The sequence below is a fragment of the Oncorhynchus mykiss genome, chromosome 5 (assembly GCF_057628025.1).
Source record: "Oncorhynchus mykiss isolate SJ-2025 chromosome 5, ASM5762802v1, whole genome shotgun sequence".
Classification (NCBI taxonomy): domain Eukaryota; kingdom Metazoa; phylum Chordata; class Actinopteri; order Salmoniformes; family Salmonidae; genus Oncorhynchus; species Oncorhynchus mykiss.
The window spans coordinates 50,670,954-50,692,950 of record NC_143026.1 but is presented as its reverse complement, the minus strand read 5'-3'; the positions used below and the strand labels follow the sequence as shown (position 1 = coordinate 50,692,950).

At 39.2% G+C, this 21,997-nt stretch overlaps 1 protein-coding gene across 1 annotated transcript in view; it reads right to left on the bottom strand.

Moving 5' to 3' along the window:
* Positions 1 to 11,086: 11,086 nt before the first annotated feature.
* Positions 11,087 to 21,997, bottom strand: part of LOC110523996 (potassium/sodium hyperpolarization-activated cyclic nucleotide-gated channel 1-like) — a 210,439-nt gene continuing 199,528 nt past the window's right edge. The window contains exon 8 of the mRNA XM_021603242.3: positions 11,087 to 17,332. Coding sequence (XP_021458917.2) covers positions 16,227 to 17,332 — 1,106 coding nt within the window. The 3' untranslated portion in view covers positions 11,087 to 16,226. The remainder of the gene's footprint in view (positions 17,333 to 21,997) is intronic.

Genomic DNA, 21,997 nt, shown 5'->3' with positions numbered 1-21,997 from the left:
TCACGCGGTCGAGTCATTGGCATTGTTATCAACGTTCTACAGCCACATTGATGACCAAAAGTAAATGACTTTGAATGGGAACTACGACTGTTTCACCCAAATTACACTATAGTGGCTTCAAAATACGCTGATATTGCTAAAGTAGACAATTATTTAGTAGGAAACGACTGCCATTATCCTCATGTCATCGAATTTACTTTAGACAGATAGACAGATGTTGTCATTAGCTAGCAAAGTTTGTAAGAAAAGATTTGGTGGTCTCCACTTAATCTCTTAGCTAGCTAGCTAACGTTACACTGCAACTAAAGTCAATCTGGAGACATCAAAATGAAGACAAGGTTTTGCTACTAATAAGTTGCCGCCTTTAGAAATTGCATCACATTTTTAAGCCACAGTAATGCACCAAATGTTCATCAGTGCCGATTGAGGATGTATTGAGTAAATGTTCAGCTGGCTGTCCTGGCAGTCCGAAAACGAATGTTCAAAACAATATTATGATGAAACGGGCAAACCATGTATAGCTCAGTAGTCTCAGAACCCAGAACGAAATGTTGCTTGCATGCTGGCCATCTACTAGATTTTGTTCTGGGGACAGACAACTGGTCTCAGAGCATTTTGTATTATTATAGTTTTTTTTAAATGAACCTTTATTTAACTAGGCAAGTCAGTATGTATTCTGTATGTAAATCCGAGACACCCCAGTTAGTATGATATGTTACCTTTGGTATGGTATGTATTAATATCTGGTTGTCCATCACCCATTTTGTATGATATGTTTACAATTCGTATTATGTGCCAAATTCTGCAAAACGTATAATATGTTACAAATTTGGTACAAGTATTATATGTTAAGAATTTGTGAAACGTATGACATGCTACAAATTCTAGCTAGGTGGGTAGCGTTAGCTACCTGGTTGGCATTAGCTAGGCTAGGGGTTTGTGTTAGGGTTGGGAGTTAGGTTTAAAGGGGAAGGGTTAGCTTAAAGGGTTAACCTCTTGGAACCCCCCCCCCCCTCCCCCTGTCATCAACTACGCTAAATAGCATAGCGCAACGGTCAAATAATCTTTCTAGAAAATATTCATGAAATCCCAAATGAAATATAGCGAAACACAGTTTAGCCTTTGGTTAATCACCCTGTCGTCTCAGATGATGAAATTATGCTTTACAGCGAAAACAATACAAGCGTTTGTAAGTTTATCGATATACGAGCAAACATTATGTACACCTAGTGGCAGGTAACTTGGTCACAAAAATCTGAAAAGCAATCAACTTAATCATTAACCTTTGAGCTTCGGATGTTTTCACTCACGAGACTCCCAGTTAGACAGCAAATGTTCCTTTTGTTCCAATAAAGATATTTTTTATATCGAAATGCCTCCGTTAGTTTGATGCGTTACGCCTAGGAATCCACCGGAAATAGCGGTCACGACAACGCAGACAAAAATTCCAAATTATATCCATAATATCGACAGAAACATGGCAAATGTTTTTTATAATCCATCCTCAAGGTGTTTTTCAAATATCTATTCGATAATATATCAACCGGGACAGTTGGCTTTTCACTGGGACCGGGAGGAAAAATACCTCTCTGTTTAGCGCAAAAATCACACAGAGCCAGCAACTGACCACTTATGCAATGTGGACGTTTACGCTCATCTTCAAAATAAAGGCCTGAAACTATGTCTAAAGGCTGTAGACACCTTAGGGAAGCCACAGAAAAAGGAATCTGGTTGATATCCCTTTCAATAGGCAATAGGGATGCATAGAAAGACAGAGCTTTTAAAATAAGAGTCACTTCCTGATTTGGATTTTTCTCAGGATTTCGCCTGCAATATCAGTTCTGTTATACTCCTATTATTATTATTTATTATTATTATTTATTATTATTATTATTATTATTATTATTATTATTATTATTATTATTATATTATAAACCTCAAACTCTGTTTCCTCCTAATGCACAGTACAGCATGCCATTGAGATCCAGCTGGCATTTCAACCCTCTGAACAATCTAATTACCACAGATGATAATTATGAATACTTAAAATATTTCAGAAGCTGTTGATCTCTCAGATATTGTTGTAGGCAAAGGTGCCAGGGTCAGTATTAGTTACTTAGCAAACTGTGTATTGGTGAGATCAGCAAACAATTAATCCACTGTGTACTGTATATATGATTGCACGGTGTTCCCCTCCATCTCATACAGCACAAGTGAACAGCAAACCTGATTTCAACAAACGAATATATCACCTCGCGGCAAAACGCCTTTCCCCCTTGTGATCTACTATTTGTGTATGTACTGACATGTACAGTGGGGCAAAAAAGTATTTAGTCAGCCACCAATTGTGCAAGTTCTCCCACTTAAAAAGATGAGAGGCCTGTAAACTTCAACTATGACAGACAAAATGAGAGAGAAAAAATCCAGAAAATCACATTGTAGGATTTTTTTATGAATTTATTTGCAAATTATGGTGGAAAATAAGTATTTGGTCAATAACAAAACTTTATCTCAATACTTTGTCATTGCCAACAAAGGGTATATAACAGAGGTCAAACATTTCATGTAAGTCTTCACAAGGTTTTCACACAGTGTTGCTGGTATTTTGGCCCATTCCTCCATGCAGATCGCCTCTAGAGCAGTGATGTTTTGGGGCTGTTGCTTGACAACACAGACTTTCAACTCCCTCCAAAGATTTTCTATGGGGTTGAGATCTGGAGACTGGCTAGGCCACTCCAGGACCTTGAAATGCTTCTTACGAAGCCACTCCTTCGTTGCCCAGGCGGTGTGTTTGGGATCATTGTCATGCTGAAAGACCAAGCCACATTTCATCTTCAATGCCTTTGCTGATGGAAGGAGGTTTTCACTCAATCTCACGATACATGGCCCCATTCATTCTTTCCTTTACACGGATCTGTCGTCCTGGTCTCTTTGCAGAACAACAGCCCCAAAGCATGATGTTTCCACCCCCATGGTGTTCTTTGGATGCAACTCAGCGTTCTTTGTCCTCAACACGACGAGTTGAGTTTTTACCAAAAAGTTATATTTTGGTTACATCTGACCATATGACATTCTCCCAATCTTCTTCTGGATCAGCCAAATGCTCTCTAGCAAACTTCACGGGCCTGGACATGTACTGGCTTAAGCAGGGGGACACGTCTGGCACTGCAGGATTTGAGTCCCTGGCGGCGTAGTGTGTTACTGATGGTAGTCTTTGTTACTTTGGTCCCAGCTCTCTGCAGGTCATTCGCTAGGTCCCCCCGTGTGGTTCTGTGATTTTTGCTCACCGTTCTTGTGATCATTTTCACCCCACGGGGTGATATCTTGGGTGGAGCCCCAGATCGAGGGAGATTATCAGTGGTCTTGTATGTCTTCCATTTCCTAATTTTTGCTCCCACAGTTGATTTCTTCAAACCAAGCTGCTTACCTATTGCAGATTCAGTCTTCCCAGCCTGGTGCAGGTCTACAATTTTTTGTTCTGCTGTCCTTTGACAGCTCTTTGGTCTATGCCATAGTGGAGTTTGGAGTGTGACTGGGGTTGTGGACAGGTGTCTTTTATACAGATAACAAGTTCAAACAGGTGCCATTAATACAGGTAATGAGTGGAGGACAGAGGAGCCTCTTAAAGAAGAAATTACAGGTCTGTGAGAGCCAGAAATCTTGCTTGTTTGTAGGTGACAAAATACTTATTTTCCACCACAATTTGCAAAGAAATTTTTCTCTTTGTCTGTCAGTTGAAGTGTACCTATGATGAAAATTACAGGCCTCTCGTCTTTTAAAGTGGGAAAACTTGCACAATTGGTGGCTGACTAAATACTTTTTTGCCCCACTGTATGTGCAACACACACACACACACACACACACACACACACACACACACACACACACACACACACACACACACACACACACACACACACTACATGTTAATGTTTTTAAATTTATGTAAATTGTAAACTATTTTGTTGATAATGTCTTTTTTTCGTTGTGTCGGATCCCAGGAATACTAGCTGTCGCAATTGATGTCGTCTAATGGGGATCCTCATAAAATGAAATACAATTTTATAAATCACACATTTAATGCAATATGAATGTATGAGCTGAGGGCAGTGTTTCCCAGAGAATGAATGAGCAGATCTATTAACTTGTACCTGACCTGAGAATAACCTCTAAGTCTATTTTACAACTCGTAACCAGAAAGCATTTTCTTTCTTCAACTCAAGCTACAGTGTTCCAACTCCAGGGTTCCATAGCCGCAGGCAGAACAGTTGACACTGGAGCAGCAGCACGGCCAGGTGGACTGGGGACAGCAAGGATTCATCAGGCCAGGCAGGTCCTCCGAGAGAGAGAAAGGAAGAAAGAATTAGAGAGAGCATACTTAAATTCACACAGGACACCGGGTAAGACAGGAGAAATACTCCAGATATAACAGACTGACCCTGGAGGCTGAGACAGGATGGGTCGGGAGACACTGTGGCCCCGTCCGACGATACCCCCAGACAGGGCCAAGCAGGCAGGATATAACCCCACCCACTTTGCCAAAGCACAGCCCCCATGCCACTAGAGGGATATCTTCAACCACCAACATACCATCCTGAGACAAGGCCGAGTATAGCCCACAAAGATCTCTGCCACGGAACAACCCAAGGGGGGACGCCAACCCAAACAGGAAGACCACGTCAGTGACTCAACCCATTCAAGTGACGCACCTCTCCTAGGAACTGCATGGAAGAGCACCAGTAAGCCAGTGACTCAGCCCCTGTATTAGGGTTAGAGGCAGAGAATCCCAGTGGAGAGAGGGGACCCAGCCAGGCAGATACCGTAAGGGTGGTTCATTGCTCCAGTGCCTTTCCAATCACTTTCACACTCCTGGGTCAGACTACACTCAATCATAGGACCTACTGAAGAGATGAGTCTTCAATAAAGATTTAAAAGTTGAGAACAAGTTTGCGTATCTCACATGGGTAGGCAGACCGTTCTGTAAAAATTGAGCTCTGTAGGAGAAAGCCCTGCCTCCAGCTGTTTGCTTAGAAATTCTAGGGACAATTAGGAGGCCTGCGTCTTGTGTAGGTATGTACGGCAGGACCAAATCGGAAAGATGGGTAGGGGCAAGCCCATGTAGTGCTTTGTAGGTTAGCAGTAAAACCTTGAAATCAGCCCATGCCTTAATAGGAAGCCAGTGTAGAGAGGCTAGCACCGGAATAATATGATCAAATATTTTGGTTCTAGTCAAGATTCTAGCAGCCGTGTTTAGCACTAACTGGTTTATTTAGTGGTTTATCCAGGTAGCCGGAAGGTAGAGTATTGCAGTAGTCTAACCTAGAAGTGACAAAAGACTGGAAACATTTTTCTGCATTTTTGGACAGAAAGTAACTGATTTTTGTAATGTTACGTAGATGAAAAAAGCTGTTCTTGAAACAGTTTTGATTTGTTCATCAAAAGAGAGATCAAAGTCCAGAGTAACGCCGAGGTCCTTCACAGTTTTATTTGAGACGACTGTACAACCATCAAGATTAATTGTCAGATTCAACAGAAAATCTATTTTCTTCTTGGGACCTAAAACACGCATCTCTGTTTTGTCCGAGTTTAAAAGTCGAACATTTACAGCCATCCACTTTGTCTGAAACGCAGTTTTCCAGCTAGGGCATCACCATGTTTCATCGAAATGTACAGCTGTGTGTCATCTGCACAGCAGGGAAAGTTAACATTATGTTTCCGAATGACATCACCGAGAGGGGAAATATATAGTGAAAACAATAGTGGTCCTAAAACGGAACCTTGAGGAACACTGAAAATTACAGTTGATTTGTCAGAGAACAAACCATCCACAGAAACAAACTGACATCTTTCCGACAGATAAGATCTTAATCAGGCCAGAATTTGTCCATGTAGACCAATTTGGGTTTCCAATCTCTCCAAAAGAATGTGGTGATCGATGGTATCAAAAGCAGCACTAAGGCCTAGGAGCACGAGGACAGATGCAGAGCCTCGGTTTGACGCCATTATAAGGTCATTTACCACATTCACAAGTGCAGTCTCAGTGCTATGATGGGGTCTAAAACCAGACTGAAGCATTTTGTATACATTGTTTGTCTTCAGGAAGGCAGTGAGTTGCTGAGCAACAGCTTCTTCTTTTTTAATTGAGAGGAATGGGAGCTTCGATATAGGCCAATAGTTTTTAATTAACACTGCAGTATACACTACTGGTAAAACGTTTTAGAACACCTACTCATTCAAGGGTGTTTCTTTATTTGTACTATGTTTTACATTGTAGAATAATAGTGAAGACATCAAAACTATGAAATAACACACATGGAATCATGTAGTACCCAAAAAAGTGTTATTAAACAAATCTAAATATATTTTATATTTGAGATTCTTCAAATAGCCACCCTTTGCCTGGATTACAATTTAGCACACTCTTGGCATTCTCTCAACCAACCTCATGAGGTAGCCACCTGGAATGCATTTCAATTAACAGTTGTGCCTTCTGAAAATATAATTTGTTGAATGTATTTCCTTAAGTTGTGTTGTGGCAAGGTGGGGGTGGGGGGGTACATAAGATAGCCCTATTTCGTAAAATACAAAGTCCATACCAAGAACAGCTCAAGTAAGCAAAGAGAAATGAAAGTCCATCACTGCTTTAAGACATGAAGGTCAGTCAATCCGGAAAATTTCAAGAACTTTGAAAGTTTCTTGAAGTGCAGTCGCAAAAACCATCAAGCACTATGATGAAACTGGCTCTCATGAGGACCGCAACAGGAATGGAAGCCCCAGAGTTACCTCTGCTGTAGAGAATACGTTCATTAGAGTTACCGGCCTCAGAAATTACAGCCCAAATAAATGCTTCACAGAGTCCAAGTAACAGACATATCTCAACATCAACTGTTCAGATGATACTGTATGAATCAGGCCTTCATGGTCGAATTGCTGCAAAGAAACCACTACTAAAGGACACCAATAATAAGAAGAGACTTGCTTGGGTCAAGAAACATGAGCAATGGATATTAGATCGGTGGAAATGTGTTCTTTGGTCTGGAGTCTAAATTGGAGATCTTTGGTTCCATCCACCGTGTCTGTGAGACGCTGTGTGGGTGGACGGATGGTCTCTGCATGTGTATTTCCCACTGTGAAGCATGGAGGAGAGGTGTGATGGTGTGGGGGTGCTTTGTTGGTGACACTGTCTGTGATTTATTTAGAATTCAAGGCAAACTTAACAAGCATGGTTACCATAGCATTCGGCAGTGATACGCCATCCCATCTGGTTTGGGCTTAGTGGGACTATCATTTGTTTTTCAACAGGACAATGACCCAACACACCTCTAGGCTGTGTAAGGGCTATTTAACCAAGAAGGAGAGTGATGGAGTGCTGCATCAGATAACCTCAACCAAATTAAGATTGTTCGGGATGAGTCGGACCGCAGAGTGAAAGAGAAGCAGCCAACAAGGGCTCAACATATGTGGGAACTCCTTCAAGACTGTTGGAAAAGCATTCCAGGTGAAGCTGGTTGAGAGAATGCCAAGAGTGTGCAAATCTGTCATCAAGGCAAAGGGTGGAGAATGTCAAATAGCCACCCTAATTTTAACACTTTTTTGGGACTACATTATTTCATGTTATTTCATAGTTATGTCTTCACTATTATTCTACAATGTAGAAAAAAGTAAAATAAAGAAAAACCCTTGAATGAGTAGGTGTTCTAAAACTTTTGACTGGTAGTGTAAATTCATTAAAGTTAACTGCATCTCAGATTGCAGCCCAAATAATTGCTTCACAGAGTTCAAGTAACAGACACATCTCAACATCAACTGTTCAGAGGAGACTGTGTGAGTCAGGTCGATTCATGGTCAAATTGCTGCAAAGAAACCATTACTAAAGGTCACCAATAATAAGAAGAGATTTGCTTTGGCCAAGTGATTTGGTAAGTGATGTATTTCTAATTCAAGGCACACTTAACCAGCATGACTACAACAGCATGCTGCAGCGATATGCCATCCCATCTGGTTTGTGCTTAGTGGGAATGTAATTTGTTTTTCAACAGGACAATGACCTAAAATACACCTCCAGACTGTGTAAGGTCTATTTGACCATGAAGGAGAGTGATGGAGTGATGCATCAGAGGACCTGGCCTCCACAATCACTCATCCTCAACCCAATTGAGATGATTTGGGATGAGTTGGAGGAATGAAGTGAAAGAAAAATAGCCATCAAGTGCTCCTTCAAGACAGTTGAAAAAGCATACCTCATGAAGCTGGTAGAGAGACTGCCAAGAATGTGCAAAGCTGTTATCAAGTTGAAGGGTGGCTACTTTGAAGAATCAAAAAAATATGTTGATTTGTATTACACTTTTACTACAAGATCCGTAGTTATATCAACGTTTGTTTTCACTATTATTCTACAATGTAGAAAAGAGTCAAAAAAAATTAATGAAGAGGTGTGTCCTAACCTTTGACTGGTACTGTATGTGTAGACTTATGCAAATGTATCTCTGTCATTACCTCAGTATTTGATTCATGGTATTTTTTCCAAGAAAGTAGCATAATTACAGTACACTTTCAGGTAGTTCAGTCACAACATTATCAAATAGAATATCCTACATTTAAAATAATCTAGTTACACTACCGTTCAAAAGTTTGGGGTCACTTAGAAATATCCTTGTTTTTGAAAGCAAAGTAAATGTAACAGATTTCTTCTGTCGAAGGAAAGGAGAGAGGAGGACCAAAATGCAGCGTAGTTCGTGTTCAACATGTTTAATAAAAGACGATAACGTAAACACTACACAATGACAAAATAACAAACGTGGCAAAACCCGAAACAGTCCTATCTGGTGCAGAGAACACAAAGACAGGAAACAACCACCCACAACCCCCAACACAAAACAAGCTACCTAAATATGGTTCCCAATCAGAGACAATGATTAACATCTGCCTCTGATTGAGAACCATATCAGGCCATACATAGAAACAGACAAACTAGACACACAACATAGAATGCCCACCCAGCTCACGTCCTGACCAACACTGAAAAACAAGGAAAACACAAAAGAACTATGGTCAGAACGTGACAGCAAATTTCTTGTCCATTAAAATAACATCAAGTTTATCAGAAATGTGTAGACATTGATGTTGTAAATCACCATTGATTAATGACTTCTTATTTTTTTAATGGAATATCTACATAGGCGTACAGGGGCCCATTATCAGCAACCATCACTCCTGTGTTCCAATGGCATATTGTGTTAGCTAATCCAATTTATCATTTTAAAAGGCTAATTGATCATTAGAAAACCCTTTTGAAATTGTTAGCACAGCTGAAAACTGTTGTGCTGATTTCGTACAACGCTGTGTACAACTCCCTTCACAGAACAGCGCTGTAACTGTATTAGTCATCTGAAGAAACTCCTCTTTCTATTCTGGTTAGAGCCCGTTTTAGAAGAAAGTTATTTTTTTCTGGCCGTTTTGAGCCTGTAATCGAACCCACAAATGTTGATGCTCCAGTTACTCAACGAGTCTAAAGAAGGACAGTTTTATTGCTTCTTTAATCAGAACAACAGTTTACAGCTGTGCTAACATAATTGCAAAAGGGTTTCTAATGATCATTTAGCCTTTTAAAATTATAAACTTGTATTTTCTAACACAACATGCAATTGGAACACAGGAATGATGGTTGCTGATAATGGGCCTCTGTACGCCTATGTAGGTATCCCATAAAACATCAGCCATTTCCACCTACAATAGTCATTTTCAACATGAACAAAGACTACACTGTATTTCTGATCAATTTTATGTTATTTTCATGTCCAAAAAAATTGCTTTTCTTTAAAAAACAAGTACATTTCTAGGTGACCACAAACTTTTGAACGGTAGTGTATATTATTCATGGAATGCACATTTCGTCACAATTTTGTTTTGGACGTTCCTTTTAGGACTGATGACCAACTGAACGTTCTACTCAATGCATTCTTAACAGGCACTGATGAAGGTTTGGTCTATGGTGCATTACTGTGGCTTGAAAACATAATTACATTTCTAAAGAATGCAAATTAATAGAGGGAAAATCTTTTGTCAAAATATTGATGTCTCCAGATTGACTTTAGTTGCAGTATAACATTAGCCAGCTAGCTAGCTAAGATTGAGTGGAGACCACCAGATTTTAGCTAGCTAATGTTAGAATTGCTAAGTATTTTTGACAAACATTGCTAGATAATGACAACATTGTAAATTTGATAACATGATGATGATGACACAGTTCTTTCCTACTAAATAGTTGCTTACTTTAACAATGTCATCGTCTTTCCAAGCCTCTATAGTGTTTTTAGGTGAAACAGTCATTAGCTCTCATTCCACTTTTGGACATCAACATGGCTGTGGAGTCTGTATAACTTTGATAACATTGGCAACGGTGACCGAGTGAGGGACATGCAAAACATGAATTATCAGTAAATCTTGTCTTTACCTTTACCTGAATTTGTAAAAACAAAAGGAATAAGATAAGTGTCATCCCTAAATGATGAATGTTTTGTCTTCAAATAAACTAGCACAGTTACAGTACACCTTCAGATATGAGTCAATGGCTCAAATGTCATCATATTCCCTATATAGTGCACTTTTGACCAGAGCCCTATGCACTATAGAGGATATGATTAAAACTGTGTACCCTGGTGTCCTCAACTGAAGTGCATTGTCAGGTGGAGGGGTATCTGTCTTTATGAGTGATAACTGTATTATGAGGTAATGAATGGAAATCCCCACAGCTCCAGAACACCCATTATTAATCTCACCAGTAACTGCTGATAAACTCTATTCCTGATGGCACCGCCACCACCACCCCCACCCTCCTTCATCATATCATCCCTCCATCCCACCACTCTCCTCTCACTCTATAATCCTTCATCCCATCACATTCCTCTCAATCGTCTCTCTGTCTTTAGCTGTTTCAAATATGAAAAGAGAAAATGTGACCTATGAGAGATTATTGATCTATCTGTCTGTCTGTCTGTCTGTCTGTCTGTCTGTCTGTCTGTCTGTCTGTCTGTCTGTCTGTCTAAAACCATTGAGAAACAAAATGACATGCAAACTCAGCAGCTAAATGACAAATGTATTTTATTTTCTATATTTTAAAGGTTTATTTACAAACAAACAAAAATAAAAACAGAAATCCACATTTTTTGGGGGACAAACACCGTTTGTCTGCATATAGTTGTAAGAAAGTTTTACATGTACCTTTCCTTAGCCTGTGTCAAGTAACCAACTAATTGCTTATTTTTACCCAGCCTTGGTTAATTAACATGAATGAGCTCAACAATGATCAGGTGTGTCAGCAGGGTTTAAGGGGAGTGTATGTGTGGATCGTTACAACATTATCTCCATAATCTTCCCCTCTCTCTCTTCAACATGCACATTTTCGTAAAAATATTAAACCTGTACTGTCGTGGTCGTAAACCAAAAGGTCCGGGCCCGTATTCACAAAGCGTCTCAGAGTGTGAGTGCTGATCTAGGAGGATCAGTTTAGTGCCGTGTCCATATAATCTTCATTATAATCTAAAAGTTAAAACTGATCCTAGTTCAGAAATTCTACTCTGAGGCTATTTCCTATTTCCTTTCTCTGGGCACTGTTCTTTTGTTATTTTTGCATAAAAATATATATATATATATATATATATATATATATATAGAAACGTATGTGCTGGTTTATTCAGTGTTCTCCATACTCCTAAAATGGTAAACGCACATGTCCCTTCATGCTGTGCTACATACATCATCATAATGCCCATTCCAGAAAACTAGCTAGCTGTGGTCAGAATTATTGCGAAAAAAGCACATAGGAAACTTTCCCTCCAAAGGCATGCATCAAAAACAGCACAAACCAACAGTGCTGCTATCCATCTGAACTGTGTACAGTACTAGTTCCTATACACGTACTATGGCAGAACAGGATTAAGCACTCTTTGTTGGAATAGAACATCTCTCCACGTTAGAATGGGCCAGAGAGTTCCAATCTAGAATCTAGATAATATATCTCCCTTTTAACCTTCTTTACACTTAATCTAACTGACTGAAGAGTCTGTATCGGTTTTCAAAACAAAGAAAATTACTTAGAATGTTTTGCTTTGGCCCGTTTCATTCCACGCAACATTAATAATCAACCCAACATCAGTGACTAGCTACAAAGAAAGTTACACATATTCTCCGAATTTCTATAATGTCTAGTCAACTTGCCATGTTATACCTTCCCAGTTCTATAGACTGCATTTCTTACTGTACTAGTCATTACTGTAATTCTGAGAATGCTAGAATATAATGACAGAACCATTTTATAGAAGTTCACACTGTGTTAAAAAATTCCAATTGATAAACAGAGAAATTTGGCCATCTTCGTTGCTTACATCTTCCTCTCTAAAAATACTGAAACATAGAACACATATGATAAAGTAATGTATGTGTGTGCCGCAGCTCTTCACACTCAAAACAAAAAAGAATCGAACATTGCGATAGTTTTAGGCACAAATACTTAAGAATGTCCTTTTGTGAAAATTCAAATGCTTCCATTACACATGAATAATGTCTAGGCAAACAATGAACAAAACAACAAAACATAATCTCACAGCGCATTGAACGTCAACATTTTTAGATATTATCCTTTTTTAAGTGTTTGTGAGAGTGCTTGCTTTTATGAGACATTTTGTTGGTGGACTTTGTATTGGTAGAATACCTCTGTATTGAAGTACTGTTAAAATATTTGTAAAACTATTTGTAAGGGTTTCGATACTCTGTACTGATAGAGCCTGTTTGGTGCCATGAAGACCGGCTCTAAAACCATGAGAGGTTGTTGTTATTGTGTGTGAGGAAAATATTACTCACATGGTCGTGATACACAATTCATTGGGTTCTTTAACAAACAAAAAACATAAATTCATAAGCATGTCAAATAGCCTACAACCTTACGGGGTAAGCGGTGTTATCATGTATGACCTCATTTGATTGACTCACAGTTGAGTCACATTTCTGGACCCTCAGGATACTAAATCAATTAGTGCATAAATGTTTTTTGTGTTGATATTGTTACAGTTACTATTGTTTACTGTAATGTGTTATTGCACAATTGAATTGTCAGCATGTTGAGAATTTGATTGATTTGATATAAATTTTCAACAACCAAAACATTACTCTTCTTTATACCCATGTTAGTCACAATATTCTGATTTTAAGATATTCCCCAGTCAGTTTAGAGTATCTAGGCCCAGATATGATGATTTCACACACACAAGAGAAAGACACCTTAATGCAAACCAGCGTGTGTTGATCTCGCGCTAATAACACATTTTTGGAAAATCGGCCCTGAACACTTGACTTATGACACTTCCAGAAGTGTCTGGAAAGGTCACATCTGCCTCTTCAACATCAGTTGACAGTGACTGGTAAGCTGACAACACAGTAATACCCAGTTAACAGGTGATATTATACACTCCTAGAATGCAAATCTACAGCATAGGCATATTGCTGAAAAAGTCCTAGAAAACGTATAAATTGTCTGTCGGCAGGAATACTTTTCTTTCCATTGAGATGAATGGGATTTTAAAAAAATCATTCATGCCACACTATTCTATCACATTATTCACAATACATGATATGAAAGGCTAGTCAATGAATAGAAAATGTTAAAAATCAACAATAAAAAATGCTGACAGAATATAACATCCAAAATGTAACACATTTTAGTTCTTTCAGTGGACGAAATAAACAATCTCATGAAAAAATAGGGAATCAAAAGGTGTCAAAAATTAAACATTTGCAGTCAAGATATAATATTCAACAATGATTCATATTTACAGTAATTCTAAAGTGGCATATTGTATGTGGGTCGTCAGACATATAATAACTGTTCATTGCTGTAGGCAACTCACCCAACACACCCACAGTAAAAAAATATTGACAACTTCATGTACACTTTAAGAAGGTATTTATGTATTGTGTAGCATGAATATATTGGTAAAATTAAAGTTATTGGTATTATTCATTTTATTGAAATCATATATAGCATCTCTAGAAATAATATTGTTCCAAAGATGGAGTAGCATGAAGAGGAAACACTTTGTAGTTTGTGGAAATGTGAATTGAATGTAGGAGAATATAACACAATAGGTCTGGTAGAAGAAAATACAAAGAAAAAAACAACCATTGATTTTTTACTACTACCATCTTTAAAATACAACAGAAAGGTCAGAAATCTAGCCATCACTCTGGTTGGTGTCCAAAGGTGTCCACACGATGGCGGCAGTGTATGTGCAAAGTTTCAGACGGATAACTTGAAGTATGAGTGAACTACATGACATTTAGTGTGAAGTCACCCAGGTACATTTGGGCAAATCGTGTAGGAGACATTTACATTAATATTACATTTTTCTGCACAAGGATAGCGGCAACATTTTGTGACAGATACAAGGTTTCCGCATACTCCCGTAGCACATTGGCTATCTAGCTAGCTTTGTTTGACCCCGATTGGTGCTTATTTGACAAAGTTATAGTCAATCAAGTGAAGAGTGCCCGCGTCATAGGCATGCCATGAAGGCGTCGCTCTCTGACCAAATTTGGTGTCCTATAGGATATACTACACTCTGAAATATATAGTGAAGTCTGGTTACGTTCTAGGATCTCTGCGGAATAAATACGAACGTGATTTTACTGGTTGAAACAACGTTTAGTGTTAGATTTTCACAGATTCCTTCTTTGCAACTTGAATGTGTGGAAATGCTAGGATATTTTTTAGGATATGAAAAACGATTTTATCTAACAAAAGGACATGTTATCTCTGGGAGCCTTTGGATGATAAATCAGAGCAAGATTTCAGAATGTAAGTACACATGTCACCTTCAGAGGTGAATATATCAAACCTATCGTGGTGAAAAGTGTTTTGTTGTTAGGAGCTCTCCTCAAACAATAGCATGGCATTTTTTCACAGTAATAGCTACTGTAAATTGGACAGCGCAGTTATATTAACAAGAATTTAAGCTTTCAGCCGATATAAGACACTTATATGTACCAACATTTGTTGTTTCTCTCAAGTCTGCGATCGTGACACAAGGTGCTGCATGATTTACAACTGTCCCGTTGACGGGACGCCTATCCCTAATAATTTTTTTAATGAATTATGAAACAAGGACATAAATACTATACAGACAAATAAGGATTCTCAGTTTGACTTCAGAACAGGCATTTCTCAGTATCAAGTAGTGCTATCTATTGCATTAAGGTTTTCTTATCTCGAATGAACGATGAATGAACACTTTTTTCCCACATATAAATGATATCCAGGTTCCTGAAAGAAGTAAGATACTGTTATGATTGAGAATGCACCACACAGTATCTGCAAATACTAGATCTATAAAACTATTTACAACACACATATAGATCATTTTCATATCACAGTCTATTATAAATGTACACCGTTTTTTAAGCAACATTACATAACGTCTATCACTGTCTGAAATTAGGAATAGAAAAAACAGAATCATCCATCCCTCGCCCACACCACACAACATCCTTCTCTCCAATAATACAAATAAAAGCAGCAATTATATTTATTTAATTCCCTTTGGACCCGAACCGCTGTAGGAAGATATTGTGGCTCAAGAGGATGTATTGTTGAGAGCAATGGAACACCTAGCTACTGTACTAGTGTTTGATTGCTAAGATGAGATAAAGATTCCACTAATTTGTTATCAGATTTATGTTTGAGTGTGTGCTTTTTGACAGTTTCAAGGTTCGCTTGCGTCAGTTATTCCACAGTGGTGACAAAGCTGCGTAGTATGAGATGATATTTGTTCCTCTTTTCGCAGGTACAAAACCAAAAATATAAATACTCAGGATTCATCACGACGCATTCCAGTTTACAAAAACAGAAAAGAACAAACAAACAACCCCCCCCCCCCCCCAAAAAAAAATATCCATACATTGTATATTTATATTTTTCGGAAAGGAATACTCATGTTTTATATACTAGAGCTTTTAAATAGTCTTTGCCAAATATTCTAGTTGGATTTACAAATATTGATATATATTTGTTTAATATACATTCTTAAGTTTAGGAAGAAAATGTGTCTAAAATATAATACAAGGGTAGTCTGTACAGGAATTCTATGAGGTTATTTTTTCAGAAGAAATTTGTCTATCATTTCTTGTATCTCCATTAAAAGTGAATTCAAACAGAAGTTTAAAAAAGTCAAATGGGATCATAAATTTGATGCGAACCGCATCTTATCTTGGTCAGTCTCTGTACTGCTTAAGTTAGAATCCCTTCTAGAATCTTTTCTAGAACCTGTGGAATCCCTGTGCTGGGCTGTAGAGGACGCCGCTCGCACCGGGGGCAATGCTCCCGATGACATCTGGCAGAACAGGTTGACCCTCTGGGGCGCTGTGGTGCGGAGACCGCTCTGCATACCTGGCCCCTGGACCGCAGCCACCGGCAGGGCGATGGAGGACAGGAAGTCCCCGGACACTCCAGGGTGCGCTCTGGGCCCCAGGGATGTGTCATGTGGCAGGGAGGGTTGGGAGGCAGATAGGTGGCGTACACCTTGACTCAGGCTTCCAGACTGGAGAGTATGGCTGCCCTTGTGGAGAATGTCACTCCTCTGAGGTGAAGGGACTTGCTGCTGTGTTGGCTGCTGCTGCTGCTGCTGCTGCTGTGGTTGTTGTGTTGCCAAGGAGGCTGCAGCTCCTCCTGTTTTCTGGGGCAGCTGTGGTAGTGGTTGTTGGGGTGGTAGGGCAGTAGGCAGCGGCTGCTGGAAAAGGGAGAGCTGGGAGGTGGTGGGCGAGCCATACTGGAAGCTGCGTCCCGCCAGCCCAGGGGTCTGCACAGGTGGACTGCACACAGCCGTGTTGCAGGATACTGGGGACATGATAGCTCCTTGCTGCTGGAGAGAGAGGGGGGTCTGGGGTACAGGCGAGGATGAGTTCAGGCTGCTGTGGGAGACACTGGGGACAGGGTAGACACCCTGCGTCGAGGCTGGCAGGATGCGGGCGGTGGCTGCGGCAGAGGGAGCAATGACGCCCGAAGCACTGCATGTTAAATGGGCGGATGACTGCTGAAACTGGTTGGTGCCCAGGGCAGTGGTGTAGGTCTGCTGAGCAGGAGAGTTAATCATGGAATTTCCAGATATCGGGGTTGAATTCATCCCGGTGACCGACATCCCTGTGACCGACTGCTTGCGGTCCACCATCATCACCATCTCCCTGTCCTGATGGATTATGTGCCTCAATATCTCGTTCTCCTGTGTGTTGAATACCCCAGCGTTCAGGTCCTTCTGGAACTTCTGGAGGAGTAGGCTGTTCTTCTTTCCTGTTAGGAAAGTTAGCGGTTAGGTTGACTTCAGCCATGGCACACATGTTAACATATTAACAAACCAAACTATATACACTCCAGCAAAGGTGGATGTTATGACACTGGTTATTATGAGGTGTGATAACAGTGAGTATAAATGGGGGTGACTATGGTATAAGTATAAGGAAATCTGAGTGAGAGTACTGTAATAAGATATTAAGAAGTAAGAGGTAAAAGGGAAGAAATTAATATAGAGAGTAGTATAAGGATTTAGGATATACACCCCCCCCCCCCCCCCCCCAAAAAAAAGGTTTGATTCTAATAATTTTCACAAATACACCATAGGAACAATATCCAATTAAAAAACACATTCAATTTACACCTTACTAATTTTAACTACACATTCAGTTGTACAACAGTTGGCTATAAACTGTAGAATACACTGTAAGGATTCAACCACCACTATTAAACATATTTCAACACAGTCTAAAAACTATAGGTCCCCACTACTGTAACATATTTGTTTAATGACAGTTTAAGTTAGTGACATGACGTTATAAAACATTTTTAAAATACAAAATACAATGGGTATAGAAAGTCACCACCCCCTTTCAAAATGTTCACATTTTGTTGCCTTACAGACTGAAATGAAAACACATAAAATTATACTTTTTCCAGCTTTATTTACACACAGTAACACACAATATCCAAGTGAGATTATTATTATTTTTTTTAATCCTAAAATTAATTACATGTAAAATAGTGAAATACCCTATTTGGATAACTGAACACCCCCCTTAGAATTGCAATTGTAAATTTACCACCTTCCAGATCACACACCAAGCTAATTGGCTTCAAATTGTGATCAATTGTAGTGACTTTGATTAGTTCAGAATAAAAGCAGTTGTTCCTAGAGGACTCCACTGCTTAGTAGTACAATTCAAAGCAAAGAATCCACTATGGGCCGAAAGGTACTTTCAAAAGATCTATGAGATAAAGTTGTGGAAAGGCACAAGTCAGGGGATGGATATTAAAATATTTCAAAGGCTTTGTCTATCCCTCTGAGCACAATTAAGACCATGTCACCATGCATTTTGACTTACCTTGAACAATTCTGCAAGGTAGAATGTGCAAATATTACAAAGTCTAGATGTGCAAAGTTAGCAGAGATGTATTCAAAGAGACTCATGGCTGTAATTCAAGCAAAAGGTGGTTCCAACAAGTATTAACTCAGGGGGGTGTTCACTTATCCCAATAGGGTATTTTACAGTTTTAATTGTAATAAATTGTCACATTTATTTTAATATTTTTTTTACTTGGATAGTGTAGATTACTGTGTGTAACTAAAGCTTGGAAAAAGTCTGATTTTATGTGTGTTCATTTCAGGCTGAAAGGCAACAAAAGGTGAACATTTTGAAAGGAGGTGGTGGCTTTCTATACCCACTGTAAATACACTACCGTTCAAAAGTTTGGGGTCACTTGGAAATGTCCTTGCTTTAAAAGCACTTTTGTTAATGAAAATAACATAAAATTGATCAGAAATACAGTGTAGACATTGTTAATGTTGTAAAAGCTGAAATAAATCATTGTCTCTACTATTATTCCGACATTTCACATTCTTAAAATAAAGTGGTGATCCTAACTGACCTAAAACTGGGAATTTGTTATTAGGATTAAATGTCAAGAAATGTGAAAAACAGAGTTTTCGGCCGACAGCCGACCTCTCCTCTCAGGTGGGAATGAAGACCAGGACAAATTCCCATTCTTTAACCGGAATGTAACAACAACCTCAGCAGGGCCCTCTTCAGCAGGCGTCTCTTGGTCTGGATCATATTCTGTGTTCAAGTTCTGACACTTCCTCCTCTAATGCATCCTCACTGTCAGTTTCCTGGCCTCTCTCCTCCTCACCAGTATCATGATCAAAGATATGATCAAGAGCCTCACATATAGTATATCGTTTGGTCATTGTGCTGCCACAGAATTAATTGTGAGCAAGGCCTCAAAAAAGCTTTATGTACCAGAGCTGCGAGAGAAGTTCTACATATTATTGAAACAATGTGATGATTGTTTGTGAGAATGCAAACAGGTAACTTTCCTGTGGGGGAAAGATACTATTAGGGAAACATTCCCGTGGGGGTTGCCATGGAAGCCAAAAAAGGGAGAGAGGTGTGTGTGTGTGTGTGTGTGTGTGTGTGTGTGTGTGTGTGTGTGTGTGTGTGTGTGTGTGTGTGTGTGTGTGTGTGTGTGTGTGTGTGTGTGTGTGTGTGTGTGTGTGTGTGTGTGTGTGTGTGTGTGTGTGTGTGTGTGTGTGTGTGTGTGTGTGTGTGTGCGCGTCTGTGTTCAAACACACATGCATATGGGGTCTGGGAGAGGAAGTGTGTCCATCTGATGAATGTGCATGTGCCTGAACTCAATTTTATACACTAATTGTAGCCTCACCCATTCATTTCTAATGACCGGTCATTTTTGACTGGGAACTCCACAGGTGTACAAAAGCTAAATAAAACACTCAAAATTGAATGAAAATCATCCAAATGTATTTAATGTGTTCCGACACCCTGTGTGGACAAAGTCATGGAACCTTATGACAATAGGTTTAAATTAACTACATTTTTCAGAGAGAGAACTTTTAAATGGTCCAATTCGACCGGGAACACAGCAGGAGGGTTACAGTAATGATGGACTGCACTTTCTCTTTGTTTATTTGAGCTGTTCTTGACATCATTTGGACTATTTTCTGTAAACCACCCTCTACCTTGTCACAACACAACTGATTGTCTAAAACGCAATAAGGAAAGAAATTCCACTAATTAACTTTTAACAAGGCACACCTGTTAATTGAAACGCATTCCAGGTGACTACCTCATGAAGCTAGTTGAGAGAATGCCAAGAGTGTGCAAAGCTGTCATCAAGGCAAAGGGTGGCTACTTTGAAGAATCTCATATAAAATCAATTTTGATTTGTTTAACACTTTTTTGGTTACTACATGATTCCATATGTGTTATTTCATAGTTTTGATGTCTTCACTAATATTCTGCAATGAAGAAAATTATTTAAAAAAAGAAAAAACCTTGAATGATTAGGTGTCCAAACTTTATTGGAGACACACACCTGGAAAGTGTTGGAAAGTCACACACCTGTCTATGTAAGTTGACAGTGCATGTCAGAGTAAAAACGAAGCCATGAGGCTGAAGAAATTCTCAGAAGAGCTCTGAGTCAGGATTGTGTCCATCATCTTGAATCTTAGTTTTATCAGATCAGAGAATCTTGTTTCCCATGGTATGAGAGTCCTTTAGGTGCCTTTTGGCATACTCCAAGCAGGCTATCGGGCTTCCTTCTAGCCACTCTACCATGAAAGCCTGATTGGTGGAATGCTGCAGAGATGGTTGTCCTTCTGGAAGGTTCTCCCATTTCCACCGAGTTAACTCTGGAGCTCTGTCAGAGTGACCATTGGGTACTTGGTCACCTCCCTGACCTGGCCGGGCGGCCAGCTCTAGGAATAGGGGCTGGTGGTTCCAAACCTCTTACCATTTAAGAATGATGGCCACTGTGTTCTTGGGGGCCTTCAGTACTGTAGAAACTGTTTGGTATCCTTTCCCAGATTTGTGCCTCGACACAATCCTCTCTCAGACCTTTATGGACAATTCCTTCGACCTCATGGCTTGGTTTTTAGCTTTGACATGCACTGTCAACTGTGGGACCTTATATGGACAAGTTTTTGCTTTTCCAAATCATGTCCAATGTGTAGGTCAAGAAAATATATAGAGACGGCATTGTACTAGGTAGAAAATATAATTGTTGCTTTAAAATACAGGAATACACATATGAAAATTAAATAGGAATTTATAAAATGTTTCATTTTATAGGGAATTGGTACCTGTAAATATACTATTTTGGTTGTCCATGTAATCTACATTAATACTCTCTTAAGCTGACACTCCCCAAAATCGGGCACTAGAATTACTTTTAAAAATATATATAAGTTTACATGACTTATTTTATTGATTTCCCACCGTTTTATAAGTCAGAAGCAGCCATCCAGACTTTCCTAGGACCTTGCAAACATCCTCTGTCGAATAAACTTGCATGTGCCTTCCTCTGGTGGTAGGCTGCATCATTCAATCCATTTATATCACTCGACTACAACTTTGCATCAAATCGGCAGTCCTACGTAAAAAAAAAAGTCTCCAGCTCGACTGCTTCATGGCACAGACATGGCAAAGCAATCACTGAATTTGTCTCAAGCAAGCAGATCTAAATATATCATATTCATAGCTCTGCGATAAATAATGTGACCTACACACTTCCTTAAACCTAAAGTAAGTAAAGAAGTAATTTTTTGTCAAACATTTGTTTTATGTCGGAGGCAGACACATTGCATATGATCAGAATGACAAAATCAAGCCCTTTACATAGCCCTTCTCCCCTAGGAGGGACAGACGCATTTTAAATGGCCCAAATTTAACAGATTTTGACCATCACTAAGGTTTGGACTATCACTATATGTTTGGTAAAGTAAAAAAGAGTGTGAAATATTTTGGGAAGATGTTCCTAAAACATATTACAACAATATATGGACATATTATAAAATATGAAAAGGCTTATTCATTCATACATTCTTTTTTGTTGTTGTCATATCCTCATTTTTGTATATGTTTTATTTTACTTTTATGATGTAGATCA